This window comes from Rhipicephalus sanguineus, chromosome 1, assembly GCF_013339695.2.
Source record: "Rhipicephalus sanguineus isolate Rsan-2018 chromosome 1, BIME_Rsan_1.4, whole genome shotgun sequence".
NCBI classification, from domain to species: domain Eukaryota; kingdom Metazoa; phylum Arthropoda; class Arachnida; order Ixodida; family Ixodidae; genus Rhipicephalus; species Rhipicephalus sanguineus.
In genome coordinates, this window is record NC_051176.1 from 195,905,335 (window position 1) to 195,922,058 (window position 16,724).

The window sequence follows — 16,724 nt, forward strand, 5'->3', positions numbered from 1 at the left end:
AATCACAAAACATGTCGTATAGTCTCTAAGGTACTCGGGAACAGACAATGAACTCAGAAAAAAAACGTGGGGTACGTGAAATGCGCTTCTCGTCTTTAATTCGTTTGTAGCAGTAATAAGCAAACGTGGAGTGAAAGAAAAAGGCTACTTCAGCCTCTGGTGGAAGTCGAAACCACAACCTCCGCATGACGCACGCACTGCTGTCCCGGTGGAGGTATACAGCGGCAGCCGTCACTTCGTCCCCTGTGTAGTAAACCTGTGGCCTTGGGAGTGTTAGCTAGCACCACTGAAGGCAATAACGAAATAACACATACACAAGAAATCAATTTTTGTTTCTTTTGTGAAAAAAAATGTACCTTTATTCAACAACAACGCCAGAACATGCGACAAATTGCGATAAAACGGCCATCGGTACTTTATATTTTCTTCAAATACTAGGCACACAACCTTTTGACAGCTATTAAAGAGCAGAAAAACTATATTTCACGCAACAAAATTCACTTTCAAAGAAAGTACGAACAACAGGAAACAAAACATACCTTGCCACTGCCTTATAGATACATCGTGAAATGCCGTGTTTCAGTCCTTAATCTGAATAATAGGAGTGAAATGTAGCGATATAGACTAATAGTCGATCTAACCCACCAAGGGTGTCCAACATCTTAAGGTTACAAAAATACATTGTCGAACCTTCTCCTTCTGCAGCTGCTGTTTAAGCTGCATTTTACCACGCGTGAACACGTGGTAGTTGGGATTGTAATACTCCGATTTTCTGGACCTGAACCGACAACCACATGCAGTAATGTCTTGTCCCGGCTTTAAAAATGCAACTACGTCAAGCAGGCAAGGATGCTACCATGAAGTGCATGCCTGCACATAATTGTTCCTTTCCTAAATTCTTTGTCACAAATTCAGTTTTAACGTGTTAGTTTAACGTAAAATAGAAACCATCTTCAGCGCTAGCAGACGAGGACGAAGGAGAGACGACACCACAATGCGCACAATGGTGTCGTCTCTCCTTCGTCCTTGTCTGCTAGCGCTGAAGATGGTTTCTAATTCAGTATACCAACAAGCCCAAAAAATGGCAATCTTAACGTAAAATAGTTCATTCATTGGTATGAAGCAAACTGACTTATGTAAGCGTCTAGTGGTTTGCTTTTGGGAACTTGTACTGTCCGTCAATGTAATTTCTTCGAATGCAAGACATCTCGGACTCCTGCACAAGTTCATTTGTCGAAACGTCCACACGACCCTGAGACATTCTTTGCACGACTGCTGTTAATCACTTCAGTAGCGCCACGTACAATGACTTGTTTCAATATTGTCTAGTGCTACGTACGAACGCAACTTCCCAATTGTTACTGGCGCAAGGCTTGACACTAGTTTTTCCCCTAATTCGCCAATGGTATTATCACTCCGAAGAACTTCCAAACGATAATAATGGTGTTCAACTTGATCTGATTAAACATTCTCGACTGTTTAAGTATGTACTTATTTTATACATCCACATTTCACGACTCATAAACGTAGCCGACGTATCAATACGCCTTCAGCGGTAGGGGTATGTCTTGTTTTTGTTTTTTTCACTTTTACGAAAGCCATTTGATGTGGCTAACATGAATGATGATTTAGGCGTAGCGAGCGTATTCGAGCTTCAGAATGTCTGTAGGCTGAGAGTCAGAAAAGCAGTCGTGGAACGTCCGTTACATCGGATTTTATCGCCAAACACATGGAGTCATTCTTGCTGTGGGTAACAAACCCTTACATTTGGAACATAACTCGCAATGCATTCTGTTTACGAATTAGGGACGAGCTAGCACTGCACAAGTCATTAAACGAAGCACGTTCTAGACCATTAGATCAAACAGGCTAGAGTCTATTTTGTAACAACAAAAATTTTCGCTCGTCTGTCAGTGGCTGTGCTTGTTCGTCTATGAACAGGTATGGCTGACATGTTTCGTATATCAAGGAATTGTATTTATTAGTTCCTACTACGCGGATGCAGGCACACAGGTACCCTTTGGGTGATTTATATCATTGTAACATCTTGAAAAGGTAAGCCTTACTAAGCTTATATTCGCTAAGATTATATTCGATTACTTACTAAGATTATATTCGCGAGTGTGCGCGTTTCTCGAGCATACGACATGGCGACATTGAGCACTGAAATTAGCAATGCTTAAATAATCACGCTCATTCACCGTATGTACTTGGCTGCCCAAAAACCGCTATAGTCGCCCTGCGCGGTGCATGATTAAAGTCCACCCGGTGACCCGCAGTACATTTTTTCCCAGGAAGTCTGCGCATTTCTATGTGTATTTTTTTTTTCTTTCGGGTAATTCTTACGTTCAAGTCGGAAAGGTATTGTTCACCAAAACTATACTTGGGTATCGGCCAAGCATTCGTGGACGAGAGGCCTGTGCTCGCAGCAGGATTCAATCATCCTCGATGTTTTTACCATTAGCTGCTTTCCTAATCCAGTAATTCAAGTCACGGACGTAGATTACAATGGCGTCGAGTGTTAGTCTGTGCTGTAACACGCGTAAATTTTAATACTAGCTCGTTATTTTCTTAACGTTAAGCATTTAAAGCAGTCGAATACGCAAAGTCTAATATTACCTCAGCTCGATGCAGTTTCCTAACTTTGACAAAATAAATGCCGTCGACACGCGAACACCATCGCGTCCTCGTGGCTTGCAATAAATGCGGTTTCGTTCGCCATCAGACTCTGCTGAATATGATCAGAATATACTATGCATCGCGTTTTATCACTGGGTTTCTCAGCGGCCGACGCCGCTAAGGCAACTGGTACAGGACAGCTTCAAAAATAATATGTTTGCACTGCTTCTTCGATACTAGAGGCAGAAAAATAATAGGGGGCCGGGTTCACGCTTCATGCAATACGCAAGAACGCAATTTGCTCGTAACCTTTCTGTTTTCTTCTTTTTTTTTTAAATCAAAAACCACCAACAAAGGCGCCTCGTACTCTAGCCGATAGCTCGTGATGAGTGCTTACAACGAACTCTTCACATCCAAGACACTGGAGAGTGTCGTGAACCAGCACATATACGAAAGGCCGTTTCAGGCTTGGAAGTCGTGAATCCTGCCCCTGTTCAGCTATTCTGCAGTGCAAATCCTCTGTTCAAGTCAGTTCACAGACGATTCAAATAATCTGCTGTGCTGTTCTTTTGATTTTTATGAAGTAAAAGAAATTAGTAGGCGGATTACGACTGAGAAAATACACCTCTCAGTCTCATATCAAGCTCTGTTGCACAATCTAAAAAAAAAAGCAAGAAAGAAAAAATAAAATCAGACAAAAAAAAAAAAGAACGGCTATACTTGATAACAACTCAACGCCACACGGTACTGTGCAACATTCAATGGCAATGTTATTGGAAACGTTGATATTTACTACGCGCGACGTATTGATATATTTACACTAAGAACACACCCACAGAAATGTGGAGTTCGAAGGTACTTGTAAGTTGACGGGGTCGTTCATCGGAAACGTGAGGCATGCGCCTAGTAGACTGCGAGCCGCTGATAGCGCGTATGTACGTCCGCCATCATTCCACTCTGCGGTGAACAAAATGTATAGAAAACACCGGACTAATGTATGCGAACACTCGGAGGCTACTTTTTACGAGTCGAGCATGCCCCGTAGTGAGCGCGCCCATGACGATTTTCACAAAGTGTTGACCACTTACATGGCATGCTCACTGCATGTTCGACGCCACAGCACTGTTGAGAGGCTGTTCTATGTAAAAACCGCATCAGGATTTTTAAGCAGGATAAACTTGAGCAGCGTGGCACACGACAGGAAACGGAAGCACGCGACAGGTGTGTCGTGTCATGTGTCTTCTGTCCTTGCCCTGTGTCGCGGCGGTCAAAGCTTCTGCTGTTTAACTATCCGACAAAATGCATCAACCAGCCCGGCTGCACACGCGGACAACAGGCTTCTCACTCTAACGTTTTCATCATTTCAAACAACACTTAAATCACGTAAGCCTATTTAAACACGATCGCTCATTGTGACCTCCTTGTTATTAGTTCGTTTATGAAATTGCCGACCAAGAGGGAAAAAAAATGCGTAGTTTTCGCGAACAAATGCTGGCATAATTGTTGCAAGTATTTATATTTACGAGCTGGCCAGAATTTCACATGTTTTCAGAAAAAGAAAAAAAAAAGGACCGTTTTCTAAAGTTAAGCTTTTCAGAAGATGCCTCTTTCGCACGCTTTTCGAACGTTCCACTGAAAACATCTCGGGGGACGACTGCTCAGACTATATAGACAACTGATGCAAAGATTTTGGACGCAGACACAAACACTCGAGTAAGCAGAGTAGGACGCTTCACATGCATAGAAAAAAAAACAATCACAAAAGATTACAGACAATTCACGATGCGTGTGTGCGGACTACCCCATGTTACTTAAGAGACCAGGTTCAAGTATGCATTGTCCGATATAAGTATAGATATATTGCTTAGCTACGCACTTTCAACAAATGATACTGAAGAAAAGCCAATGTGTTTGTGCAGAGGCCCATGTCGTTTTCCCATGAGAAAGATTGTTTATTTGCACATTTGGAAGATTGAGGTCGCGCGGAGCAAATAGGCACCTTTATGAATAGACACTGGTCATCTTATTTCTATATATATATATATACATAAAAAAACTTCACTCGCAGCAGTTCAGGTGTTGCGAATGTGCTGCCACGCTGAGACCTCCATCATGCTCTACGTCCGGCTGACAGAGGTTGAACACAAATAATTAAAAAAAAGGAGCACAGTGCTGTCCTTATCTTGCACTTTCTCCTTTACTTTTAGCGTAAACCTACAGAATGCGGCTGATTGGTCGAGCTTAGTAGTCTATTTTCGCTAGTTATAAATCCTACTTTATTCCGGTAACGTACGGCAATATAAGACAGTTGACCTCAGTTTAAAGTCGGTTTAAAGTGTCGCGCAATTACAACGGACGTAGCGAGGATTACGAGCTAATAGCAAGAAAACACAACTGACCTATATTGTTTGTTATCAGACTTCGACGTTGCTCACACGCTGCACGCTTCTTCGACTCAGCTAGCACTCCAGATAGTGGACTGTCAGCCGAATTCCCGCAGGGCGCGTTTACTGCGGTTTCCCAGAACGGTGGAACAATGATTCTCGTTTTTGTCCCCGTATATACATGGTGACGACAGTAATATTATAAGTCTGCTCTACACACGTATAAATAATAGGTGCAAAAATTGTTTTCTTCGCGAAATGCCGAGATTAAGATCCTCTCATATCCTGAACTAGTTAAATGAACATCGCACATTTTTATCCTTCTTTTTTACGTTTCTTTCTGTACTGTATGGCTAATTTTTTGCCAATTCGAATAACGGTTTCTTGAGCAAAGGATTCTCAAGAAATAATATATCGCGGGCATACAATGATAATACTTATAATGCAATTAACAAGCTAGCGTCAAAAAACCACACGGTATTGAGAATAACATCAATGACTTACAACGACTACAGTTTAGGTACGTCAGTTTCACTGGACGCCTTGTGCTGGCCGTGTCAGAAACACGCCCAACGTCTCCATCACATTGGCTTCCATCTTTGCACAAGCAATGACGATGCACAGCAAGACTCAACTACAGAGAGTACAATCTTTCACCCAACAAACAACGACAACCTTCCAACTCCGGATAGGGCTCCGAGAAAAGGCATCGACAAAGCCACTCGTCGCATTCATACTTGGGATTCTTTCTTTAAGGAACACTATACAGTGGCACAGAGAGTGAGTAACATTCCAGACAGCTAGACTCCAGGTGCAGATTCCACAGTGGAATTGTGGAATAAGATTCACATCCTGTGATTATGCTTGTGGATGTATAGGTACGTTGCGTGACACACAACACGAAAAATATGACTGCACATCTTGCGGTATTATCAGACTAGATCTTTTGACGGCACTGTTTTCTACGACACAGTAATTTTTCTTTCTTCCCTTCTACGGCGTGCTCCAGACAGTCCCGGCTTTCCTTTGTCCGCGTCAGGCGCGGATATGCTATTTCGAAGCCGCTCTCGAGAACGATCAAACGGCCTGTCGTAGAACTCTATGTAGCTACCGTTGGCGAGGTGGTAGGAATTGGTGTTGTGAGGGATCTTACTTTGCATAAAACCTGCGCTATGTGGCCGTTTACACTAAGCGTACAAAAATACGTAGGGTTATTGAAGGCAGTAATGCCCCACATGGGTTTGCCATTTTCGACATTAGAGGATCAGCAGCGCGGGTACTTAAAGTGTTCCTAGCTGGCACGCCTAAAACAACAAGTGCAAGTGAAGGTACCGAACACATCATTTTTCAATGTTGCCGCCTTGTCAGTGTACATGCACCAACTTCCAAAACATCCTGATTTGGTGACCTTAAGTCATCGCACAAAACACCTTGCTCATAGGCCCGAGCAGGTTCGAGGGCTCTTTTATCCCTTTGTGGCCACTGTACTTGCTTTTCTATTCACCTGTTGCAAGTGCACCTTGAGAATACAGCGCACCCCGTACGCCTTGCGAGAGCAAGTGTTCGTCTTGTACACCGACCACTTCCGCGAGGGAAGAATTTAAATGAGGCGATCGACTACGAGCCATTTATTGGTCAACGCAATTTTAGAAACCGCCAAAATGTTCTTTCTACCGACCGCTCGAAGCTGCATTAGAAGATGTAACGAAATGGGGCATTGTGTCCCTACTTGCTTTGAAACAGGTGCGTGTTTCTTTGAGAACAGCGATGTCTGGGCATTTCGTTGAACCGAGCACAGCGATGTTGCAACAACCGTCGGAGCATTTAAGCAAATCAAAGAGCCATATATATTATATATAGTCTATTGCAAAGCTGACCGCTGTTTGGCATCTTCGTTTCCAAGTTGACAACTTATTTATTCTCTGCGCCGTATCCACTCGCCTTTACTCAAGTGCAGAGCCGTGTAGATTTGGCACGCGATTAAGGCGCTGGCTACAGCGCCGCCTTCGGACGGGCAGTTAACTCTGTCTGCGCAAGCCTTCTATTTCTTCTTTCCCTCGCGACGGTGCACTACTGAGGAAAACTGCATCGTGTCGTGGATTCAGGTAAACGTTCGTGATTGCAGTGCACGATAAACACGCTGTGCCCATCGCACGATGTACACCACGCTAAAACGAAGACACCAGGCACTCGCTTCTAAAGCCCGGGCGGCCAACGACATCCCCGTTCAGCCAGCCTGGCGAACGCGTCAACCACGTTACTGGCTCAAAGTGCCGACCGTCCCCGAGCACACTCAAAAAACACAGGCGGCTAAAGTGGGGTGGTCGCATTAAGCACTACAGAGTCACACCGTAGACAAGACAGAACACAACCAGCACTGAAACAATATCAGATGTCCGGCGGAAGAACAGGTCGACGGCTCACACTCGTTCGCTGACCAGCTCGGCGGCGGGCGAGATGCGCGAGCCGGGTGAGTCGGTGTTGTCGAATTTGATGCACATGGCCTTCACCACGGGACTCTGGGTGGAGTTGCCCTGGCTGCTGCTGCTGAAGAAGCCCCCGTGCTTGGGCTTCAGATGGCGGTTGTTCATCTCCATGTGAACGATCTTCATAAACTCGATCTGGGCCGCCAGCTTTTGAATCTCCTCCTGCACAGAGCGCGAACGAGCGGCGCATCTTTTAGTGAGCCATGCGATAAGAAACAGATAGTCGACACCGAATATATTCGTGTGTTGTCGTAGGAGCGACCAGAACATGTGAGTGCAGCGCTCTATGCTCACGAAGACTTCATAAGGTGGGAAAAAAACCGCATACGCTTCTGCGCATATCAATTATTCACTTCAAATTTGCGAAGGCGTGTCCGGTTGTTGACGAAGTCACTGAACCATATAATGTGTCGTGCGTAAGGCTCATCAAACAGCGTGAATCCGCGCATACAATTTCACTATTATTTTTATGATATATAACGCTTCTCTGAATACCTCAAAGAAAAAAATTCATGTGTATCACTCGCAAAACATTTAGCGCGTCATTTCAATACTCTGTCAATTCTGTGTTATGCAAGGTTTATGAGATCAGTGATCTTGGTGTTGTTGATAGCACGTTAAACTTTTCTGCCCTCGTTAAGCGTGCTGCTATGCGGCGCCTTCGTTCTCTCGGATGTGTTTGCAGAATATCTCGCGAATTCAATTCTCCTATAGCCCTCCACAAATTTTACACCACAATATGTCTTCCACAATTTGAGTACGCGTCCGTGATATGGAATGACATTGCTCAATCCAGCGGTAACACCACTGAACGAGTCCAGAAAAAATTCCTCAGCATATATAACCATCGCTTTGCTAGAAATCACTCTGAATCTCGTCCAAATACTGCTGCATTATTATCATTGTCATCAATTCACTGCCGACAAAATAGTTCTGATCTGTTATTTCTTTACAAGCTAGTTCACGGTATCATATCCTGCACTGTGCTTCTCAATTGTGTTAATTTTCGAATTCCGCGTAAGTTTACCTGAGAGAATAGACCGTTTCATGTACCCGTCTGTTTCTTCCAACACCCTAGCGTTCACAGAATACAAAGTCTCCATAATGTTAATTTTCTTCATCTTGACGTTTTTCATAGTCCACAATCATTGTTTTTATCCGAGCTTTGCACTGTCTTGACATAGTGTGGCACAATGTACAAAGTCTTCCCTTCTCAGTCTTTCCACACAGTTGTATATATGCAATCTAATTTTTTATTCCCCGTCAATATTGCTCGTGTTGTCTCATTTTACTCCTCCCCTTTTGTGTTCATTTCTCTTTGTCTACGTCTTTTTGCTCTTTTTATTTCTGAAAACTGTCTGTATTGTATTGTTTATTTTTATTGTTTTTTTTGCGTGCGCCAGCACAAAGACCTTACGGTTGTTCCTGGGCACGTTAAATAAATTATTATTATTATTATTATTATTATTATTATTATTATTATTATTATTATTATTATTATTATTATTATTATTATTATTAATTGCCCTTTTAACTGCTATTTTTAATTTTTGTTAATGACTTTTCTGTCGCCATTCGAATTCTCCTTTCCTTCTATATGCTGATTACATTAAAATATTTAAGGAAGTTCGTCCACTGACTGACTGTGTCATGCTGCAGACAGATTTGTTTTCTTTGTCTGAATGGTGCAAGAAAACGTACTTCTCCCTGATCACTGCTCAGACCAATGTCATGAGTTTCACTCGCAACACTTCTAGTGTGTCGTCATCACTCATCGTTGTCGGCCTTTCTTATGTCCACTGCAGGACGAAGGCTTCTCCCAACGACCTCCAGTTTACCCTACATGCTGTGCCAGCTGATTCCATTTTATCCCTGAGATTTGAAAGAAGGGCTTTCCCATATCTCATATATGGATCATTGCTGAAGGCGATTTGACGTCATGTTTCGAGAAACATCGATACTGATCTCCAGAATGACTGAAATCTGGACGCCGATTCTGAAATAGAGAGTTTTTGTTCCACGGTTAGGGTTTGAAGGGACACTAAAGGCAAATGTTAAGTCGACGTTGATTGCTGAAATAGCATTCCAGAAACCTTGTAGTGTTTGTTTCGTGCCAAGGAAATGCTTAATTTGAAATAAAATCACGTTTTAGTGGTGCGCACAGCGTTAGCGCACTTCAAATCACCAGCCTGAAAAGGCCTTCTCGCATAGTTTTTGCCTTGCCCAACGTTGCCCGCCTTTGCTGCCCGGCAGGCGATGCTGCGGTTTCTACTCTGAATGGCACATTACAAGGCCTGCCCAAGTTGCGGTTGATCTCGTAATTCTCTGCACGAAAGTGCAGCGAGAACACTTTCAGATTTCTTAGTTGTTTATCACAGTGTCGGCATTCGGCAACTTCGGCGTAGGGGTTTACTCGCGGCATCCATTGGAAAGTCACGCCGATTTCTTCGCTGCAGCTGCTGTTGCTCAAGCGGCGCACACCATTTAGGCATCCGGCAACATAACAGGGACGCGGCATTTTGCCAAACGTTCCGTTAGAGCGGCTTTTATGAACGTGCAAAGCACACGCAACAGTACGCGATAACGAAACTACTACTGAGACGCGACCGCGCGAGCGGAGAGGAGCCGGCTAAAACAGAACTTTTAAACCACCCGCGCCATTCTCCTTGGTAACGCCAAGATCTTTTTTCCACGAGTGCAACAGAAACGCACAAGCAGCATTTTATTACGTCTTGTAATGTGTGGAATGTTATATTTTTTTTATTATTACAAGTAGTTTGAGTACTAGTGATTAATTTTACACGGGACTCTCGACGTCATCGGGCTCATTCCAAAATGTCCCACTGGTGTCGCATATCGTGTCTTACATTTACCTTGATTTCTCAATTAATAGAGCACTGCTGTTGATAATAGTGACGTTTAAGGCGTTCTCAAACATTCAACTTTCACTCTGACATAAATTGTTATTTGCCTTTAGTGTCCCTTCAACACATGGTGATCAGATGGAGTAGCTCACGAAAAAAATGCTTGAAACCAGTCGCGTCTGTGTAGCTGATGAATAATTATTAAGAAAAAATATGGGACGAAGTGGGCCGCGTGTTTGAGACCCCTGTTTTCGAAGCTAGTGCAGTCAAAAAGCTTGGTAAGCCCACGCTATGCACACAACTGGTCAAATTCCACAAAGACTTCGATCCACCTCGTAAGACTTGGCTCAAAGTGCGGCATAAGCCGCCACTCCCTGACTGCTTCGCATGAAATCGATTCCCACAATGCGTGGGACCTGCCAGAGTTTTCGTCCGTGCCATCACTTCACTATCGACGAAATCGCGCTGATCTGCTATTCCTTTTCAAGCTTGTTCACGGTATCATAACCTGCCCTGAACCGCTCAGTCGTATTAATTTTCGAATTCCGCGTATGGTAACCAGACAGCGTAGACCTTTTCATTTACCTGCCTTCCTCTGATTGTTTTCCTCCGAGCTTAACGCTGTTTTAACATAGTGTCGCACTTCGTGAATATCCTTTCTCCTTTGTCTTTGAGCCTACCTTGTGCGCTGTTGTATACGATTTGTGTATGTATTTCTTGCACTGTGTTATAGTATTTTTGCCCTGTTGCCCTCACTTTATTGTTCTGTTCGTTATGACTATTTTTTCGCATGCTCCAGCACTACGGCCTTACCGTTGTTCCTGGGCACGTTAAAAAGTGAAATAATATAATAATAATAATAATAATAATAATAATAATAATAATAATAATAATAATAATAATAATAATAATAATAATAATACCGAAAATGTTGTTATTTTATTATTATTATTATTATTATTATTATTATTATTATTATTATTATTATTATTATTATTATTATTATTATTATTGAACGAGTCCAGAAAAAATTCCTCAGCATATATAACCATCGCTTTGCTAAAAATGACTCTGGATCTCGTTCAAGTACTGCTGAATTATTATCACTGCCATCACTTCACTGCCGACGAAATCGCTCTGATCTCTTATTTCTTTACAAGCTAGTCCACGGTATCATATCCTGCCCTGTACTTCTCAATTGTGTAAATTTTCGAATTCCGCGTAAGTTAACCAGAGAGAACAGACCGTTTCATGTACCCGCCGGCTTCTTCCAACACTCTACCGTTCACAGAATACAAAGTCTCTATAATGGTAATTTTTTTGATCTTGACGTTTTTCATAGCCCACAATCATTGTTTTTATCCGAGCTTTGCACTGTTTTAACATAGTGTGGCACAATGTACAAAGTCTTCCCTTCTCAGTCTTTCCACATAGTTGTATATATGCAATCTAATTTTTTATGCCCCGTCAATATTTCTCGTGTTGTCTTATTTTACTCCTGCCCTTTTGTGTTCATTTCTCTTTGTCTACGTGTTTTTGCTCTTTTTATTTCTGAAAACTGTCTGTATTGTATTGTTTATTTTTATTGTTTTTTTTTGCGTGCGCCAGCACAAAGACCTTACGGTTGTTCCTGGGCACGTTAAATAAATCATTGATTGATTGATTGATTGATTGATTGATTGATTATTATTATTATTATTATTATTATTATTATTATTATTATTATTATTATTATTATTATTATTATTATTATTATTATTATTATTATTATTATTATTATTATTATTATCTGCCCACGTGGTTGAAGTTACAAGTGACGCGCGTCAGCAGCAGCAAACTCTCCTACAGCAACGTTTCACTTCTGCACCAGAGCTCGGCAGCCACCTTATTTTTTCGAAGTAGAAAAGCACAAGAAAACTTAAGGTTTTTTTCTTACGACACTACAAACGGCGGCAAGACAGCATCGTGTGACGAGCGACACTGTTACACCTGGCCTGCCAACGTGCAGCGTGACGACACGCTGCGAACCACCTCGTATGGGATTAAAAGGCGCGATACGCCGCGCAGAGCAAGACTCCATCAGCACAAGAGATCACGAAGGTAAAGGGCGGTTAGTGGACTTTAGTTTACATATGTGTTTTTTTGTTATTTCGTTAATGCGGAAGTTTTGACACCGACAGGTGGTAGCCTATGTTCGTGCATAGTCGTACGCCTCTTTTATGCAGCCCCCCTCCCCTCCCCCGTCTGTACAAAATATGCAATGAAAGTCAACTCTGCTAATTAACTTTCACTGCTACGTGAGGTTGGTCTATGCGAGGGTTGCCTCTAGCACGTTCACTGCAGCCTCAATTCCGCAGGTATTACTATCGGAAATCTCCAACGAAGAGCACCAACCTATAATCGACATAAAAATCAGTCAGGATGATATTGATAAGTGGCCGAAGAGGCGCGTAAACAAGATCAAGGGACGGCAGGTACAGATTTGCGATAGCTCGCCACTATACACCCGAAGCGGCGATCGGGCGCACAAGCTCCCCTTATCCAAGTATTATACTGTACTGCATTTGTACACGTCCGCCCCTTTTGTGCAGTATTCCTTTCTATAAGGCCCGTTCCTAGAAGTCAAGCCTTGGTTGCAGTGAGAGCGCGTGCGTCACACTCGTCGCAAATCCTGGAAAGCGTCACTGATCCGCTTAATGTCTCCCGTCTCGCACCCTCGGGCACCTTCTGGTCGTTATACTGTTTCTATTAAAAGGCACCCTTCGATGCTGACATTGTTTTGAGCGCACTGAAAACTACCGCCATCGTAGGATTGTTTGCCCGATTTGAGCGTAATGTGATTTTAATCTCGAGCAGTCATCGTTCATTGTAGCAGCACTCGCTATTGTACGAGGGGCGATCAAAAAGTCTTGCAACCCGCATATGAGGAATACTGCCAGACCTTCGAAAAATGTTTATTTTTTAACATATCTCCGCGCACCCTAATACGTTTCTCCGATTTTTCCGGAAGGCTTTGGATACCCTGCTAAAAAAAAATCTTCTTTCCTGGTTACCAAGCCAATCTGCGGGAGTTTGAAGCGAGTTCAAGTAATCAAACCTCGTTCCCTTGAGGCGTTCGTTGAAATTCGGAAATAGATAAAAGACACTTGGTACCAGGCCGGCAATGTAGGGTGGGTGGTCCAGCTGTTCGAAACCACACCCTCGAATGTCAGCCTGGGCAATACGAGACTTGTGAACCGGGGCGTTGTTGTGCAGGAGGAGGACACCTCTTGTCACTAATCTTCGGTGTTTTTCCACGATCGCTTTAACCAGTTTTCGAAGTAAGTTGGCGTAGTATTCGCCTGCAACTGTCCTACTGTTTTCATGATACTCAATGAGCAGGATCCCCTTTGCGTTCCAGAAATGTGTCACCATCACTTTCCTCACTAAGCGTTGTGTCTTGAACTTTTCAGGAGAGGGCACCCTGTATGCCTCCACTGCATAGACTGGTGTTCTGTTTCTGGCTCGCAGTGATACAGCCACGTCTCATCCCCAGTCACAAGGCGGGAGAGAAAATCTTCTGGGACGCCTAAATAGAGGTGCGAAAGATCCCTCGCTGAATGAACCCGGTGGTGTCCATCTTGTGCTGGGAGGTTTCGTGGTACCAATCGCGCCGAGACCTTGAACATACCCAAAGCATTGTCGATGACAGCGAAAGCACTGCCATAAGAAATGTTCAATTCTCCAGCAACGTCGGACACCTTGATTCGGCGGTTGTTCATGATAAGACTGTCTGCAGAGGCTGAATTCTCCAAATCTGTTTAAGTGGTCCGCCGCCCTGACCTTGGCTCGTCTTCCACGTGCACACGGGCACGTTTAAACTCACTGAACCACGGGGTCACTGTTGCATATGAAGGACATTCACTGCCATACACATTCACCATCCTACTGTAGATTTTTCTAGAGGAACTTCCTTCTTTGCACAAAAATTTGATAACGCTCCGGTACTCGAGCTTGAAATCGCGGCAGGACGGCATGTCTTACTGACTGATGCAGACCAAATAACGAACTGGAAGGCTTGAAACCCAGACCATGCTCGGCTGTCGAGATAACCTAAACAAAATGTAGTGAGAGATCAATGTGGGACATTTGGTTATAGACAAGTCACAAAACTTTTTGATCGCCCCTCGTAGCAGCATTCGCTACACACATACTGTGCTCCTTGCCGTAATTGGCCGCGATACCGGCAAAGAACACCGAAATTCAGTGGTTTCGTTAGGGACCCAGAACCTCACGCACCTCTTTAAAGTGGATAATGATTTCACGATAGAGCGAGCTGTGTTAAGGCCCAACACATTTATAGTAGGCTGTCTGTCCGCAGAGAATGGAACTTATGGAGCTTGAAGCCCAAATACGCGCGACTGTCTGTTATGGCTGCCTTGTAGTGAAGGACTCCGTAGCTCCGTAGCAACTCAACCTTGAATATTTTAAGCTCTCCTAAATTTCAAAACGGCACCGTTTTTACTTGTCCCTCTCTGAATGCCGCCGTTGCTGCCATTCATTCATCTGTATCTGTAGTAACGACGCGGAGAATACTTGGCAACCAGTAAGTGCTCTGGACCAGAAGGATTTCAACTATAGATGCTTCCTTCAGTTTTGCTTTACGATAAGCCTGCATAATGAAACCATTCATATTTAGTTGCAGTTTCGGTGAATTCTTGTAATAAACAAGATGAATTTCCGGCAACTTTTTGTGCCCCCCCAAGAAGAAGGTTGATAAAATGATAAAACATTTAGATATACACTTTGTGGCTAAAGGAAGCAGGGTCCGCCTTACAATGCCCGTGGTTAAAACCTGTTTCGTAAAAGCTATTCGCACGCAACTTCTGGTAAATAATGTGCTGTCCTCATTTGCGCAGTGTGAACATGTGGCTGAGCGCGAAGCGCTGCCAGCTGTATAAAGCCTATAGGGCTGCCCTGCAGACGCCCGCGCACACACGACGCTGTGTTCCCGCTGAGAGATAGTGAATTTATGAGGCAGTCGCTCTGGCTCTTTCTCAAAACACTTCGTTATTCAGTGCTGCTAGGGAATAAATGGTGAGTCGCATGGGCGGTCGAGTGGAAGTGATATAGGATGGATAGTGCAATGCATTTTGCATCCCATTTAAACCTGTCGTTCTCATTCATCTTGTCTAATTGCTGTTCTGACAGCGTGAAAATATAAATTACAAGGGTGTCTTTTTTTTCTTTTAGGACGGCAAGCTCCCTAAGAAAAAAAAGCGCATGCGGCTGCGTCTAGTGCGCAATTCTAATCCTTGAAATTGACTGTTGAAATAGGCGCACATTACTTGCACGAGGAACCGAAATACACACTCAAACAATTAATAAAAGTTCGCTAATTAACATATCAAGTAAATAATTTACGACGCATATTGCGATTCAAGAATTGTAGCCGGCGAATATACGGCAGGTGTATTCACATGAAACGATTTCTTAGGGCAACTCCATAGCTCCGAGACGTTCATTCCCAAAGCGAATGACGACGTTTGTAAGCGAAAACTCGAGCAGATCCCGATGCTGGAAATATAATGAGCCTGTCAATGGCATAGAACACTTACAAACGAAAAGCTTTGTGAATTTGGCCGCTAGTACATTCGCCATGTGCACTGCGTCTACTACATTTGATAGGAAGTCCTACGAGAGAAAAACTTCAGCCAGTGTTTGCAGCATCCGCTTGAAGTTAGCAATACCGGCCCCATTATCTCCTTCGTGCTTAAATAGAAAGCCCATTCTTGCTACGTGATAGCCGACGCCGAGGAAAAAAGCTTACAGGGCAACATGACATGCAAAGCACGTTCATCGACGCACATGGCCCCAAATGGTGACACCTAACCTTTGCATTCTGACGTCACGCGGTAGCGAGGGTTTGTCGTTTGTCCGTCCACATTTATGTGGTGGACTTCACAAAACTCACTTTCCGTTCTTCCGAAACTGGAGCGTTTGGAAGCAGCGTGCAATCTGCGCAGTTTCGCGGGAAGCCTTCGAAGTGCTTTCCGATTGCCCTGACGTCAGCACGCGGGAGAATGTCGTTCACCTGCTTGCTCCAGTACACAGCTGAATCATAATGACGCCCATCTTGCCTTTCGATTTCTTGTGTCGCAACCAGGAGGACGATAACCGAACGAAGAATGTTGTCGGGCCAACTCAGCCTGTGTAAGTAGAGTAGTGCTGAGCGAAAGCCGCAAGACGACACGATATTTGTTTCCCTTGCCTTCGTCATTTTTGTTACACATCGACTGTAATAAAGAAAAAGAAACCTGAAAACTGACTTTCTTTTTTTTTCCCTGTCCTTTCAATAGACACACTGTTGCATTAAAGATTGGAATATAAAG

General features: G+C 43.5%; 1 protein-coding gene across 1 annotated transcript in view; it reads right to left on the reverse strand.

Annotated features, from left to right (window-relative positions):
• Positions 1-5,765: 5,765 nt before the first annotated feature.
• The window catches only part of LOC119404996 (probable G-protein coupled receptor CG31760), a 166,890-nt gene continuing 155,931 nt past the window's right edge, over positions 5,766-16,724 (reverse strand). Inside the window, exon 15 of the mRNA XM_037671748.2 lies at positions 5,766-7,651. Within this exon, the coding sequence (XP_037527676.1) occupies positions 7,424-7,651 (228 nt within the window). The 3' untranslated portion in view covers positions 5,766-7,423. The remainder of the gene's footprint in view (positions 7,652-16,724) is intronic.